We start from the raw sequence: 17090 nt of genomic DNA on the forward strand, positions 1-17090 counted from the left end.
AGGTAATGTCTGTCTTGCCCGCTACAGGCATTTTGTTTCTCTATGTCATTGCTGAGTTGCTATTGGATCAAGAGCTAATATAAATAAGATTGGGGATAATGGGCAACCCTGTCTAGTTCCTCGACGGATATCAAACGAAGGAGAAGAACATTGGAGGTAGCGCACCGTGGCGGAGGGGTTATCATATAGGGCCTCTAGCCAGCTCATGAAGACTGGGGGAAATCCCCACCTCCCTAGAATGTAGCTCAGGTAGTCCCAGGAGACGTTATCAAAGGCCTTTTGGATGTCGAGGGATAACAACATGCCCGGTATTTTGTTGTGTCGCATATGGTGTATTATTTGGATCACCTTTCTGGTATTGTCCGTGGCTTGGCGATGGGGAACAAAGCCTACTTGGTCTCTGTGAATTAGTGTTTCCAAGAAATTATTTATCCTATTGGCCAGAATTTTGGAGAGTAGTTTGGTGTCTACATTTAATAGGGATATAGGCCTATAGTTATGCGGGTCGGTATCATCCTTTCCTGGTTTTGGGAGCATTACCACCTGAGCTGCTAGGGAGGAGGGATTTAATTTCCCACCCTCGGAGAGATGGTTGAATAGCGCCACCAGATGGGGGGCTAGAATGTCTCGAAATTTTTTGTAGTACAGGGCCGTGAAGCCATCTGGCCCCGGCGATTTATTTGGTTTGAGAGTTTTAATGGCTGCTAACACTTCCGCCTCAGTGATTTCAGCCTCCAATCTCTCCACCATGGATCTAGACAGGGTGCCCAAGGGGAAATCAGAGAATAATAAATCAGCTTTGTGAATGTCAAATTTAGGCGGGGTGCTATATATTTTGCGCAAGATGCGTGCGAATTTGGATACTACGTGAGAGGGGTTTGCTGTCAGGGAGCCATTGGAGAGCCGCAGTTTAAAAGAGATGCCGCGATGCCCCCCATCAGGACCCAGTAGAGTGATTACTGCCAGATGTCAGCCAAATCAAGGGCTGGAGAACAAAATTAGCTTATCAGCCATCCAAATGGTGACAATAACGTTTAGTACCCGGAGAAGGAGGGGGGGCAAACGTTCATTCCTCACGCACTTTGTAGATAACTGGGCTTGACCGTGTTATCAGCAGTGGCCAGCCCTCAGGTGACAAAATATTTGATTCCAGGGGTAACCCAGGGTGTCCTTGCGATCTAGAGGACCCCTCAGGATCGAACCGCTTCAAAAACAGGCCAACATGGCAAACAGAAAGGGAACGTTGTTAAACTTAAGAGATATTGTAGTTTCTACTCATTTCTGATCTCCAGCCTTTCCGGGGGTTGTGCCGCTAGGCGGGTGTGTTGTGAGGTTCCGAATTGGTTTTAAGCTCGTAAGGTTCGTGTCCGGGTGTAGTGGAGCTCAATCAGATTGCGGCCATCTTGGTTGGCTGCTCACTAGCGCCCCCCCGGGGCAGTCTTTTTTATTAGACACTGCATCAATGGATCCTTTGTATTGTGTATGTCACTGCAGTAGAGGTGTTGATTAGGACAACCAATCAGAATGAACCTTTTGGTATTCCTGTGGCAGTTGGAAAAGTGGAACATTTTTCTATTTTCCTAATTCTTCTGCTAGAGACTATTAGTTATAGAAAACATCTATGCAATCCGAAAAGATCTATCCTGAGTGAGCGGGCTGTACTTGGCACTAAAGCCTACGATTTATAACATTATGTGAACAGCCATTTTCTGAGGGGTGGCAGCTCAGCAGATGGCCTTTAGGGAAATTACAGTTCCGCTTACGAACTTTTACTTTTGGATCATCATATTTAAAAGAGCAGATTGAACAAGACCACTGAAGGATTAGGTTTGTCATAACGAAAGCGATATATAGTTTCCTTGACTGTTTGCAATTAAGCATAACGGTACATAATCCATCAGATTTCTGCGGTTTATGAATAAATTACAATACAAGCCCATACCTCAGTGTGTACCAGGGACGGTATGCGGTTAACAACTGGTTTTCATATTCCCAGCCCCCCCTGTCAAGAATTAAAGAGGGAAAGGAAAGACCTAACTCCTGCCAACATATCGTAAGGTTTTACTGCCAAATTAGAGAAAACTTTTCTTTCCATTTATGATAAGCTCACCAAAGCTCTGCATTAATCCTTGTATTGTTTTCCATTTTCCCATGGTCCGTTTGCACTGTTTATTTAATCTGTTTGCGTTTGGCATGTTTTATACATCCACTCTTCTGAAAGCTTGCTGCTGTGCCCACAAAACATTCAATTACGTACAGTGACGTGCCAGTGTTATTACACATCTAACTTGCACTCTACTTAATACTTATTGTGAACCGAAAAAAATCCTCCCAAATAATTTGATAAAGTTATGTTTATAAAAGTCTTTTTTGGCTTTTCTGGCTATTACAGTCTATGACATCAGCCTTTTACATAAGAAAATCAGATTTCAGGCAAAGCACCGAATTTGTATTTCAGGGTAGAATATGGACACTGACACTAATAACTTTCAAATTCATTTCAAAGCAGGGACCTGCGGTCAGGGGAGGCAGGGGAGGCAGAGCCTCACCTAGTATTATGGAGGAAAAAGCTGTCAGCTTCAAGTCTGAAGCAGTTCAAAGTGACCAGTCTCTTGATAGCTCACCCCTGACTGACTTACCTACCTTCACCATGCTGCCCTGCTGCTCTATTCCTCTATTGGAGTTGGATCTCAAACCCTGCAGAAGCTGTGCCAAATGTTGTCAGAGCTTACCCAGGCCTAAGAACGTCCTAATTTTTGGCCACAAAGGACACAGCACTATATCCTGGGTATCACGGTCTGAGACCGGGGCACACAATATGACAAAAAGTAGTGTGCAAAAAATGGTGTCTGGGGTGAAAACACAGGAAGTAGGTGTCTGTGCATTAACAGGGACGCACTAGAGCAGTGGTTCTCAACCTTTCTAGGGCCGGGACCCCTTGGTATAATTTGCCAAGTTGTGGTGACCCCCAACCGTAAAATTTAGTGATGCACCAATACTAGTATCTGTGTGGGCTCTCAGGAGGCTATGCGGGCTCTCAGGTGACCAGTGGGAATCTCTGGTGGTGTCCAGTGCGGGCTCTGTGGTGATCAAGCACTCACCTTCCCTCACTCCTGCCTGTTCCCCTCCCTCTGATCCTCTCCGGCCGCTGCTGCTGCAGCGCCATCTAGTAGAACTGACACTGCTGCACTAGGAGGAGGCTGAGGAGCCTCTTACCTAGAGCAGCACAAGGCACATGGGGACCCCCTCAACTGTGGGTTGCGACCCACTTTTGGGTCGCGACCCACAGGTTGAGAACCACTGCACTAGAGGCACAGGTTCTAAGAAGGGCCAGATGTTCGACAGAGCCTATAATGGTGAGGATGATTGGCTGCTGGAGACCTTCCAGGTTGCGACCCTCTAGCATGCCCACACAGACATAAAGGTTAGTTGCAGCACCGAGGTGCTGGATGCAACAGCAGGCAGGGTTGAAGCCTATACACAGACACACAAGTGGGCACAGGTGCAAGGACTCACTTGAAGAAGCTGATGATCAATCCAATGCAGGACGTACAGGATCTCACTGTGAGGAAGAGGGAATCCAGACTCACAGGGAACAAGGTAGGTGGTAGCAACCGCAGGGATTACAGAGGCAAGTGATAAACAGGAAGTCCGACTGGGTGTAAAGACACGCTGCTCGAACGGCACGAAACAAATGAGCTGGACTTTTAATGGAGAGGTTCAGAGTGGATTGGCAGGAAGCCAAGCAGCTCAGACAGGAGGTAAAACCCGACGCTGGATCATCACACAGGGAAGTGTGACACTGGGAGGCAATCAAATGCTCCTCCATACCCACAAGTGCCAAGTGAGGGCTCTGATGAAGCAACCGAGTGTGATGAGGGGACAGTATAAGCGGGTCCGGTTATGTGTTTTCAAAACACTCTGTCACTTTGCCCTAAATGCCCCTTTGGATATCCCGTTCCAAAACCATGGACATAAAGATAGAGCCCCCCTTTTTTGCATCTATAACAGTCTGTACTCTTCTGGTAAGTCTTTTCACTAGATTTTGGAGCATGTCCATTCAGCTAAAAGAGCAATTGTGAGGTCAGGTGCTGATGATGGATGCGAAGCTCTGGCTTGCAATCAGTGTTTCAATTTACACCAAAGGTGTTCAATAGGGTTGTGGTCAGGGCTTTCAGGAGGCTATTCAATTTCCTCCACACCAAGCTCATCAAATTATATCTTTATGGAGCTGTGAGTACAGTCATCCTGGAACAAAAAAGGGCCTTGCCCGAATCTACTGTCACAAGGCTGGAAGTGTAAAATTGCATGCTGTAGTATTAACAATGCCCTTCACAGGAAAAACCTGCACTCATAAAGTTTGAAGGGTCCACAAACTTGTGTTGCCATATGTGTGTGATGGCTCCGTGTGATCACACTCTAGGTCACATGGCGTATTTTCCCCCAAAATAATGTTATTATAAATATTTAATTAAAATGATTTCCTGCTAGTTATCCTGATTCCAACTACGCATTGGTTTTTTTACTTACATTAGTGTTGTATGGTCAATAAACAAGTGTGTACATTTTAGATTTGCAGCTGTCAGCAACAGCGTCGCCACTGACTATGCAGCGTGCACAGTAGAGTGCTTCTAATTCAAAGCTTCAAACTTAATCAACATTGTCACAGCACAGGAAGCTGTGCATGAGAACATTAAAGAACTCCAGGGATTTAAAAAGAATACCCTTACGGTGGGGCTACCCCTGCACTGCAAGGGTTAAGTGCTCGTTTTGTCTGGAGTGCTAAAATAAAGCAGATATACTCACCTCATCCTCGGCCCCGCTGAGCTGCTAGAACAGTCCCCACAGCCTCCTCTTCGCTGGGCTCCGGCGGTCTAAGGACGGGTGAGGTCATCACGTCTTATGCATGTCCAATGAATTGCATTAGACCTGAGGACACTGAGCCACATTTCACAGCCAGGGCACAGGGGGAAAGAGGTGAGCACCTACCGCTGCAGGACTGAGGATTAGGTGCGCATATCCTTTTTATTTAAGCCGAGACAAAACAAGCACTTAACCCTTGCAGTGCAGGGATAACCCCACTGCAAGTATATTGTTTTTAAATTCCCTTTACAATACAAATTGCAGAAGCCTAGTGGCTATGCAGGTAATGTGGGTCACATACTCTAATATACAGATGCCCACCAGAGGAAAAATCAAAATCAAAGGTAGTACACCAAACACCTCACCGTGGTATCTCCCCCACAGCAACGCCTCTCACCCGTTTCACCACCTGGGCTTAATCGTAGAGGACCTCTATGATTAAAAGAGAACTATGGGGTAACCTTTTTATCCCATAGTTCTCTTAAGGGCCACAGGAGGACATATACTAACCTCCTCTTGTGACCCAAAGCTCAAGATAAAGGGGGCTATTGCCCACAATATACTGAGAGCACAGCAGCCCGGACGGATCCCGACAATACTGCTGAGATCCATCCAGCTGCTTAAGTGAAAGCTGGCTCTGCCTATCTAGAGGCAGAGCCAGCTGTGCCCGCCCCCTCCCCCGTTCGTTCCTACACTCAGCGCTGGAGGGTCGCAGAGGGGAGATGATCGGAAAGGGAGCAAGTGACGGTATGCGTTCGCTCATTTCCCGATCTATGCAGCTGACGTGTGACACTTTCGTTGTCACATGTCGGATCGAACTATGAGGTTGAGTGTAAATCACTCACCTCATAGTTCTCGTTTAAGACCAGGTGGTGAAACACATGAGAGGCGTTGGTGTGGGAGAGATACCACGGTGAGGTGATTGCTCTACTACATTTGATTTCTATCTGGAAATTATTACAATAAAGTTAGACTTTTATGGATAACGGTTCTTATGCGGCTCTCAAAATACCTGAACAATCTGATTGGATGCAGGCACTGTTCAGGTATTTTGAGAGCCAGCGGGGCCGACTAGCAAGATAATGAAGCTTAGCCCAGTGGGAGATTCCTCCATCCACACAGTTTAGTGTAGATGGAGGAATCTTTTGCACGTTTTCCATCTGACCATTATCTACAGATAATCTGTAGGTGCATGGCCAGCTTTACAAATCTGTATATAAACTACAGTAATGAAAAATATGGAAAAGCCAGCAAAAACAAAGATGTCACTTTACAAAATGCTAACATCATGCACGCTATATTGTTTTGTGCATTCAATTGTCAATAAAGAAAATCTTGATAAATAAAAAAAATGCTAACAGTAAACCTTAAAAATAAAAACTCTAAATATGCACTTACTGAAACAGACTATTTTTTTTCCTGTAACATAACAAATTAGATCTAGAAATGAACCTACATATGTTTACTTGCTTTCATTCTATACAGTTGTCTATTGTTATCTAAATAATTTGGGGGGAAAAACAGAGTGTCTGGTTTTAATCTTATTTTTTATACACCTGGCATTTACACAAAAATAACAGAAGAAAAATAATATATATTATTATGGAACAATCAATTTCTCTTAGTCTGCTCTAATCCTATACACCCACAACAGATGCTTGGGATTTGAATCTGGTTGCAACAAAAGCATGAATGCCTTTGAAATAAAACTAAAAAGCGTTGCTTGTCACTCTCTTTTTTCTCTCTTGGTGAGTCTAATTTTGCTCTATTTTATTTTTATTTTTTTCTTTAGGGCCCTGGAGCTCGAGTTGCTGTCATATCACTGAGACTGTTCTGAGTTCTATTGAACACATGGTGGCACACACCAAAGGCAGCCTTTAATAATCAATGGAATGGTGCCAGTGTATTAAGTTTGCCGTGTTTTCTTAGTCATAATTGGATAGCATAATAAAGTGCGTACCAGCAGGATGGCCATTGATCCAGGGGCCGTCATAAATTACTCCCGAGCAATGAATCATACTTCCTTGTCCACTGAAGACGTCATTTCTCCACTGTCCCTGAAAAAAAAAAAATGTTCCTGCGTTAGGATTGCTGGGCCTGCTGTTTCATACAGAGGGGATTACTTCTGTGACTTCTCAATAGCAAACTGGGTGGGCCTAGAAAATGAACAACTTGATAGAAATACCCTGAGATCCTGAATGGCGGACCACACAATATTCAAAGATTATGCAATGGGCACCCCTTAAAAAAGAATTAGGATAGAAAAAACAGGTTTCCTGGCAAGACAAATGTTTCACCTTATAAGCAAATATCTTGCCTCAAAGCAAGCGCCGTAATTGGTTGCCTTTTCTTGCCTATGTTTTGTTGCAGAGCAGCTGCTGTTGAATTTTACACTGAGAATTGCTTTGCAATTTGAATCTTGCAACAATGAGTATTCATACGTCTGTCAAGTGTGAAACATATTCTGCTAAAAAAAAGCACCTGCAAAATTCGGGGACATGATCCCGTAAGCACTGTGAAGACGTCTGCGGCAAATAAGGATGTTGGCAGGTCTGGGTTCCCTTTATGTGCAATACAAAGGGGAGGGAAACGCAAATCTAAGGGAGTCTTCCACTAATTAAAGAGAGAAGCAGGTGGAATTCTTGATTATTTGAATTGTTTTTGAAAAGCTGGCCACAGACGTTTGACCAGCGGTGCCCTACTGGCCTGAGGATGTAGTCTATCCTTCTGGCTCACCCATGTGGTGCTCCTGACCCATAGACAAATGCAGAAACAAGGCCAGGAAATAATATATTTGGGAAATACAATGATTTGTCTTTATTCATCTTTAAAAGAAAAGTAACGCCAATGACTGCTATGGGCTGACGGGCAGAGCCGCACCAAGATAGAGAAGTATCCTGATGATATTGCCAGGATCCACCCCAACTGCCTAATTGACCCCAAACATCTCTTTCAATAATGATATAGTGAAACTATGCACTGGTTATAAAAGTGTATGTGTTTTTATTTTTTAATTTAAATAATAAATAATAAAGGTTAAAACTAGGGATGCAACAATACCATTTAATTGTGAGTTAGCCAGTTGCAGAAAAATCCACTGCTGTATTGGAGCCAGCCCCCTGTTTCCTAACTGGACCAAGCAGGCCCCACCAGCAGGAGTTTGGGGCAAATCTGGAAACAAGGGAAAGCACATTTGGACATCCCAACAGGCAAGCAGGTGCATGCTATCCGTAAGTCCATGCCCCCTTTAATTATCATTTCCTGGAGTTCAATGTGCAGATATAGTTACATAGTTACTCAGTATTTGAGGTTGAATAAAGACACAGGTCCATCAAGTTCAACCTTTGTGTGTCTGTATGATCCCTAAGAATTTTATACAAGAAACTAATACCTAAGGAGCATATTTATAAAGCGTTGGCATTCACCAAACATTCAGTGCAGGTGAATCTTCCAGGTGCATGTGTTTAAAATGACAGTGATTGAATTTTTGGTTTAGTGGAAATCAATGTTATAAATCTGCTTCATAGAGATTCCGGATATACAAAATAATTTAATGCTGTTAAAAAAAAGTGATTTCACTTGAAAATCATTCTTCTCCACTTGCAGTCTCTCAACAGCTGGAGAGCCATAAGTTGCCTAACCGTCATATGGGGTAACGAATGCTGCCGGATAGGAATTTGGCAATTGTACAAAATTGGTGTTATTCTGTAAGCCACTATTTTTGGACAATGCAACAATAAGAAAGAGATGACTGTAGAATTGTGCACAGAAGGAATGCCATTCAGCATCACACCTGTTGAGCACGATTAGCAGTTTGCCTAAAGAGCAGAACATCCTCCCTAAACACACAGGAAGGAAGTACAGTAACAGAGATGGGACTAAGCTGAACTTGTACAAAAGCCAGAAGCCTATCGCAAGCGGGGGATTCATTTTACATACGATTACATGGGAACCAAATTCTACTGCAAACTATATAGGAAGGGATTATGGAGAATACATTCTTAGCAAACATATCTATGGACAATTAATTAAACAAACAGAAGAAATCTGAGTGCAATACAACAGCCCCAACTGTCCTTCTTTTGCACCCAAAGTCTTCTGTTCCTTTTCCTCCATAACTGTCCCTTTTTAGGGCTAAATGTATGGATCTCAATATAAAAAAGGGTTCATAGACATCATAGGCATTGTCATGTATTTCCAAAGCAATTCAAGTGAACTGGTTGCCTTTTTAAAAAACAAAGCTGAACTCTAGACACAGAAACTTTCATTGAAATATACCGTGTTTCCCCGAAAGTAAGACCTACCCCGAAAATAAGACCTAGTGTCTTTTTTCGTGAAAAAAAATAAATAAGAAACTGTCTTATTTTCGGGGAAACACAGTATTCTTTATAGCTACAAAGGGCCCAGTCATAGCATATCCAGTGCGGTTCGCACCCGGAACGTACTGGATTGCATACATCAAGCTGGGCAGGGTCCTGGGGTGCGAGGGGGCATGTCGGTGCCATTCATGTCAATGACACAGCAGACACGCCGCCCCGACCGCAGTGTGATCGTCCACACCGGAACGCCAGGTACAGGCATGCCCTCTGTTCCAGTGCAATGCGATCTGAAAAAATAGTGGGTGAATTCCGGCCCTCCAACTGTGCAAATCCCATCATGCATCTGCTTCTGGGAGTCATGCCTGTGGCTGTTAGAGTCTTGCAATGCCTAATGGGATTTTTAGTTCCACAAAAGCTGGAGTGCCGGAGTTTGCCCACCCCTGGTGTTCACCAAATGCCTTTACAAATTCAGAAATTAGCCTGTAAATATAGCAGTGACACCATCACATAATATGTGCAGAGAGCAGAGCCGTGAGTAGGGTCCTGCCGGTCACACCAACTACAGGCTTCACTGCCTGCAGAAAACCTAAGGAGATAAGACCAGTCACCCTGCACAAGGAGAGAAAGCATAAGGGACTGGTCTTTATTACAAGAAGCTCCTACAGAGAGGCAAGGTTTCACAATGGATTACTGCACAGATCTGTAAGAAATACGCCAGCACACCATGATTCATGTAAGAATACACAGACTTCTTGTATTTAGACAATATCTGCTTATTCTGGAGTTGAGCTTTAAAAAATGCTAAACTCCTGCATATAGGTAGAATAGGCTCCTCCCCGTTTCATACATTAGTGCTCCGAACCATAGTGACCTATGACTAGGTTTAGGCAGTGACACTTAAGAGTGTAGGATGGGTACATATGCAAATAAAATCTTTAAGAATGTATTTGCATAGAAACTTCAGGAGCAGTGCTCTCTGGCTGGATGATCTGATTAAATAATTTTTCTCCTAACCCTTGCAGTGGGGCTACCGCTGTACTGCAAGGGTTAAATGCTTCTGTTGGTCTAGGGAGGAAAATAACAAAGTTATACTCACCAGATCCTCTGACCCGGCTTGCTCTTAGACCGATGCCTGGAACCTCTCTTGCCCTCCATTGCAGCGGTCTCAGGTCCATCAGTCATCACATACTACACACTGTACATAGGATGTGAGGACACCGAGGGACATATGCAGCGGAGAAAGAGACATGCTGGAGGGAGCACTGTCACAACCTTTCGGCTCTGTGGAGTATAACTTTTTTATTTTTCTCCCCAGACCAAAACAAGCACTTAACACTTGCAGTGCGGGGGGTAGCCCCACTGCAAGGGTTAAGATTAATTTTCCCTGGAGTTATGCTTTAAGGTATTATGTGGTACCCTCTGGTCCCTGCTGTATAAATGGAACCTCAGTGCATACCCAGACATCTCAACTCTCCCGGAAGTTCCGGGAGTCTCCCGCTAATAGATAGCGGCTCCCGCACACCCGGGAGAGAAACATTTTCTCTCGGAAAGGTTTACTCTACTCGATTTAGCAGAGCAAACCTTTCCCTGCTATCTGTTTTTTTTTATTTCTGACATCGGGGCCGCCATCCGCCGTCAGTCAGAAAAAAAAAAACGGTGTAGGAATGAATCGCTAGATTGCTATTGGCTATTTCAATTTGCAATAGCCAATAGCAGACTAGCTATTGCACCCGCCCACTGCTGTCAATCAGCAGAGGTGGACCTGAAGTTCTTCATCAGGTCCTCCTCTGTTGACCGACAGCAGCAGAAGGTGGGTGCAATAGCCAGCTTGCTATTGGCTATTGCAAATTGAAATAGCCAATAGCAGCCTAGCTATTCATTACTATTCTTTTTTTTTCAGATGGCAGCAGCGGTCAGAATACTAAAAAAACAGCAGATAGCAAGGGAAGCATTAGCTTCTTTGCTATCTGCCATCATTTCAGGGGGGTGCTCTTTTCCTTGTTGTGTCACCCCCCCCCCCCCCCTCATGGAGAAAGGGGGGGGGGTTGACAGAGAGCACCTCCCTGAAATGAGAAGGACACCTCCCTGAAATTACATATTTCAGTTTGGGATCCTTGCATACCATACTGTACAACTGCAACCTTCGTGCATATTACTTGTAGCCAATACAGGTTTACTTTAATATAAATCCAACACATCTGATCTACCTCTGCTTCCCCATTCCAGCAGGCAGTTTATGCATTATCACTGCCAGCCTAATTTGACGTTTCAGCTGGTGCGCAGATAATGGTAAATTAACATGGAGTGAAGATGGAGGATTTAAAAATCATTTTAGCAATTGCTCAGCAGATAAACATATGGATTACGTTTATGATTTACATTAGATTTGTTCTGCAGTTCTTTCTAAGCAAACCCCTACATAATAAAACACGGTTTTCCTCCAGGAATACTCTACTGTGTCCTAATACACAGACTGGATTAGAATTCCAGCATTTATTGCTTTCTATAGTTTATAGCTATGTGATCACTATAAATCCATGATATACGACAGACAAAATATAACCTGGAGTTATCTGCACTCCCATCTGTCCAGCTGTCTCATGTGCTGCACTGTCAGGAGGAACGGATAGCCGGCATCGCTATTGCTCCACAGGGGTAATCTTTTTCTTTGATTTTTATTGCCATTTCTAATTCAATTATATCAAACACTTCTTTGGTCACTGAGACCTTTTGACCGAGCCAGATCACAATGACCGGCACAGAAATTAAAAGGAAGACCATTACCTCCACCTTCCTGCCTGCATTGTTTAGTATATAGATTGTTAAAGGGGCGGTATCATCGAAATAAGGAAAAATACATTTTAGAATTTACATTACAGTTGCCTTTGCATATTTTCAGGTCCTTTTTAATATTTTTTTTTATTAAAGGCCAAAGGCAATATAAAAACCCAAAACATATTAACAATTAATAGCATCTAAAATATACAACAGGACATATACCTACAATCCAAGTGCCGCACAGTGGTGTACTGGTTAGCATTTCTGCCTTGCAGCACTGGGGGGTCCCCTGGTTTGAATCCTGGCCAGGTTACTATCTACAAGGTGTTTGTATGTTCTCCCTGTGCATGTGTGGGTTTTCTCCCACACTCCAAAGTCATGCTGGTAGGTTAATTGGCTCCTGTCCAAATTGGCCCTGAGTTAGGGACCTTAAATCCCTTGAGGGCAGAGACTGATGTGAATGTGCACTATGTAAAGCACTGCATAAATTGTCAGTGCTATATCAAATAAATAATACTACATAGATAAATACAGTGGCAAAGGAAAAAATATAAATTTTTACAGCGACTGACCTCATAAGCCAGGGGTGCCCATTAGGTTCATCACGATCTACCAGTCGATCGCAAAGCAAACACTGGTAGATCGCGATCGGCTCACTGTCCTGAGATCCCTACCGCGGTGCTAGTGTGGCTGAATGTGTCAGACGCTGCAGACAGGAAGGGGCGGGACACCTCTCCCTGTCTGCAGCATTAGCCACACTAGCAACAGTGCGCGGAGGGGCGCCCCTCCCAATCTGTAGCGTCGGCCACATTCAGCCCCACGAGCAGCACAGGAAGACAGGACAGCGCACATGAGAGGAGACCTGGGAAGCTGCTGCAGTGCAGGTAAGGAAAGACAGCCAGAGGAGAGAGAAGAGACAGCAGAGAGAGAGAGAAGAGACAGAAGAGAGAGAGAGAGAAGAGACAGTAGAGAGAGAGGGAGAAGAGACAGCAGAGAGAGAAGTGACAGCAGAGAGAGAGCAGAGAGAGAAGAGACAGCAGAGAGAGAAGTGACAGCAGATAGAGAGAAGAGACAGCAGAGAGAGAGAGAAGAGACAGCAGAGAGAGAAGAGACAGCAGAGAGAGAAGTGACAGCAGAGAGAGAGAAGAGACAGCAGAGAAGAGACAGCAGAGAGAGAAGTGACAGCAGAGAGAGGAGAGAGAGAGAATAAACAACAGAACAAAAGAGAGAGAAGAGACAGCAGAGAGAGAGAGAGAGAGATACAGGAGAGAGAGAGATACAGGAGAGAGAGAGAGAGAGGCAGTAGTCCCAGTAACGATTTGAATGTGCTTGTTTTTTAAATAAAGGTGTTTTTTCTCATTTCTCATTCAGCTTGTCTTTTGAAAAGCATCTCTCAAGACAAAAAATTGCGGGCACCCCTGTAATTTTTTTAATAGTCGCAAGGGAGTCAATAAATGTTTCCCATACATCAAAAAAACTTTTGTGTTTGAGTGTCCTTACTGAGCATTGTCACGGTCCAATCATTATGAAATACAAACATCAACTTGCTCAGAAAGAGAGTTAGAGAAGGGGGTTGAGGATATGTCCATTGATGTGGCATCATTTCCTTTCCCACCAAAGATATAATAGACAATAGGGGGGGAATTTATCAAAGCAATTGCGACAGTTTTAGCCTCTTAGATCATTTTTTTTAAGTGTGTTTTAACATGTGCCCCTGTTTTGACCAGAGCTTGCACTACTTTTTCATCTGCACCTTTTTTGCACCTGTTTTCATCTGCACTTGTTCTGGGGCTGTCTGAAACTGGAGCATCACCTAAGAAAACAATCACAACTTAAGAAGTCTCCATGACCACTTCTTCAAGAAGCGACAGTTAAAGGAGAACTATGAGGTGAGTGAAAATCACTCACCCTCATAGTTCGAACCGACGTGTGACAATGAAACTGTCACACGTCAGCTCAATAGATCGGGAAGTGAGCGAACACATACCGTCGCTTGCTCACTTCTCGATCATCTCCCTGCAGAGGACCGTGACTGTCACTCACCACTCCCTGCAGGGATTCCCCCTCCCCGCTCCGTTTCTCCAGCGCTGACTGGCGGAACGGCCGGGGGGGGGGCGGGTACAGCTGGCACCGTCTCTAGATAGGCAGAGCCAGCTGTCACTCATGCAGCTGGGTGGATCTCGACAGTAATGTCGGGATCCGTCACAGCTGCGGCAGTCTCAGTATACCTCGAGCTGTAGCCTGCTATATACTGAGCTTTGGGTCACGGGAGGATGCTAGTATATGTCCTCCCGTGACCCTTAAGAGAACTATGGGGAAAAGCACTTACTCCGTAGTTCTCTTTTAAGCTTTTTGCCTGAAGTTACGAGTCTTCTTTCCTGGAGTCTATTAAACCTCATTTATGAACATTACAGTAGCATCATAAATCTGGTGCAAATATATTCCGTGCAAGTTCAAACACTCGCAACTGCTATGATAAATTCCCCCCAATATCTTTCTACATCCAACAGTAATTTTAACTCCATGCAAGTCTAAGGTTCCGAAAATCGCCCAAGCTGCAGACAGAGGTAGATAATTGACCACATTATGCCGAGTATACTCAGTAATATCATTCCAGAAGGACTTTATCTTCAGGCAGCTCCTAATTTGCTGATTCCTGTCCACACTTCAGAAATCTAGAGGAGCAACTAAGACCCATAAGATAAGAACGATGTGGAGAGTTATAGGCCCAATAATAGACTCTTAATACCATTTCTCTATAAGTGGATGCAGTAATTGAATTCCATGCCCTGTTAAAGGCTTGGAGAACCTCGGTAGTAGATGTATGCAGAAAAATAAATAGTCCACTTTGAGAGACCGGTGGAACGCTTCACATAATCCAAGTCTTGTTTTTATTAGAAATCTGTGTCTTCTGTTATAGTCATTTGAGACATCCGAAAAGGAAAAACTAGAATGTTTTTTGGTCAATAGGATTTTAGATTGTGAGGTCTCACAGGCAGGGCCCCGCTAACTGTCCTGTCTTGAATTGTATTGTAATGGTAATGTCTTCCTTACGATGTAAAGCGCTGTGCCAATTGTTGGCGCTATATAAATCCTGTATAATAATAATAATTTTTCATTTGAAAAGTTACAAATGTATAAACTACCACTATGTTTAAATTTGTCATTATGTGTAAAAAAATTCCTTATTTTAGGTCCCTTTCATACGGGCGGCATCCATTCTGATTAGCAGGGGGATCAGTGAACAAATATGTTGTAAAGGGGCTGTAATAACAGTGATCTCTAGCAGTCTTATGTAATATGTTTCTAGTCTGTGACTGTCTCCTATAGCGTATCCCTAGTCTCCAACAACTCCTATAGCATGTCTCCCAGTCACTCTTCATCTCCTGTAGCATGTCTACAGTCTCTGAGCATTTCTTGTAGTATACCTGTAGTCGGGGCCGGATTTCCCACAAGGCTAACCAAGGCCCGGCCTTGGGGCAGCAGGGGGTAGAGGGGCAGCAGGGGTGTGGAACTCCTATCTCCCGATGCCCGGGACATGCAGTTCCGGGTGCCGGGGTAGTTGTTGTCTACATTTAGCCCTGCTTTGGGCAGCAGAGCTAAATGTACAGTGGGGGAGCCACTGCTTGTTTTGTACAAGTGATCTCGACGATGTCAACGAGATCACTTGTATGCAGCCTGCAGGTCTGACATTCTCCATGGTGGGGGGGTTTGGCGGGGAGGGGGGCGCATTGAGGAGCCTGGCCGTGGGGCAGCAGGGAGAGTAAATCCGGCCCTGCCTGTAGTCTCTGACCATCTCTTGTAGCATACCTTCAGTGTCTTGACCATCTCTTGTAGTATACCTGTAGTCTCTGACCATCTCTTGTAGTATACCCGTAGTCTCTGACTAGCTCTTGTAGTATACCTGCAGTCTCTGACCATTGCTTGTAGTATGGATGCAGTCTCTGACCAGCTATTGTAGTATATGTGCAGTCTCTGATCATCTCTTGCAGTATACCTGTAGTCGCTGACCATCTCCTGTTACATGTCTGCAGTGTCTTGACAGCTTTCTGAATATAATGTGTGGCCTTTTGGTTGGCATCTGAGGCCCTGTATATCAAGAACATTGACAGCCACCGCTCTAGGATGTGTATGTCATTAGAGAAGGAGCAGTTCTAGCTCATTGTGAAGGATCATGCCTGCTGATAAAAGTGGCCTGTATTAGGCTACACTGCACAGAAGCTTTCTTGCTTTTATCTACGGAGGACAGAAAGCCCAGACCACTCAATACATTCCTAAGGGACCTAAACTCTGTGCTCTAGCCTACAATTATACTATGTTTACTGTGAGGACTCTCTGCTGTGCAGCAACAGGCAAAGAGGCTGAAAGTAAAAGACTTCATAGTGGGGTGGATCCAGAGTCTGGTCCCAGAAGGGGCACTGCCAGAAAATAAGGTGCCTCTGTGTTCACTGACCCTCCTCGGCTCTTCCCATTCCACTGTGCGCACCTCTCTCCCACCACCGCCTGTGTCCACTGACCCTCCTCCGCCTCTTCCCCTTCCACTGTGCCCACCCCTCTCCTCTTCCACCAACATCTGTGTCCACTGACCCTCCTCTGGCTCTTTGCCTTTCAGTTTGCCCATCTCTCTCCTCTCCCACCACCGCCTCTCTGTCCACTGACCCCCCTCCGGCTCTTCTACTGCCACTGTGCCCACTTCTCTGCTCTCCCACCACCGCCTCTGTGTCCACTGACCCCCTTCGGCTCTTCCACTTCCACTGTGCCCATCTCCCCCACCACCGCCTCTGTTCCCACTGACCCCCCTCCGTCTCTTCTAGTGCCACTTTGCCCACCTCTCTCCTCTCCCAACACTGGCTCTGTGTCCACTGACCCCCCCTCCGGTTCTTCCACTGCCACTGTGACCATCTCTCAACTCTCCCAACAACACGATTGTGTTCACTGACCCCCTGGCTCTCCTCCTGACACTGTGCCCATCTCTCTTCTCTCCCACCACCGTCTCTTTGTCCATTGACCCCCTGGCTCTCCCCCTGCCACTGTACCCACCGCTCTCCTCTCCTACCACAGCCTCTGGGTCCACTGACCCCTTGGCTCTACCCCTGTCACTGTTACTATATCTCTCCTCTCCCACCTCCG

General features: G+C 44.9%; 1 protein-coding gene across 1 annotated transcript in view; it reads right to left on the reverse strand.

The window, feature by feature from the left end:
- Positions 1–17090, reverse strand: part of MORN1 (MORN repeat containing 1) — a 67614-nt gene that overhangs the window by 13821 nt on the left and 36703 nt on the right. Inside the window, exon 7 of the mRNA XM_018553083.1 lies at positions 6824–6920. Coding sequence (XP_018408585.1) covers positions 6824–6920 — 97 coding nt within the window. The remainder of the gene's footprint in view (positions 1–6823; positions 6921–17090) is intronic.

Source organism: Nanorana parkeri, unplaced genomic scaffold (genome assembly GCF_000935625.1).
Source record: "Nanorana parkeri isolate BGI_ZX_2015 unplaced genomic scaffold, ASM93562v1 scaffold109, whole genome shotgun sequence".
In the NCBI taxonomy this organism is placed as follows: Eukaryota; Metazoa; Chordata; class Amphibia; order Anura; family Dicroglossidae; genus Nanorana; species Nanorana parkeri.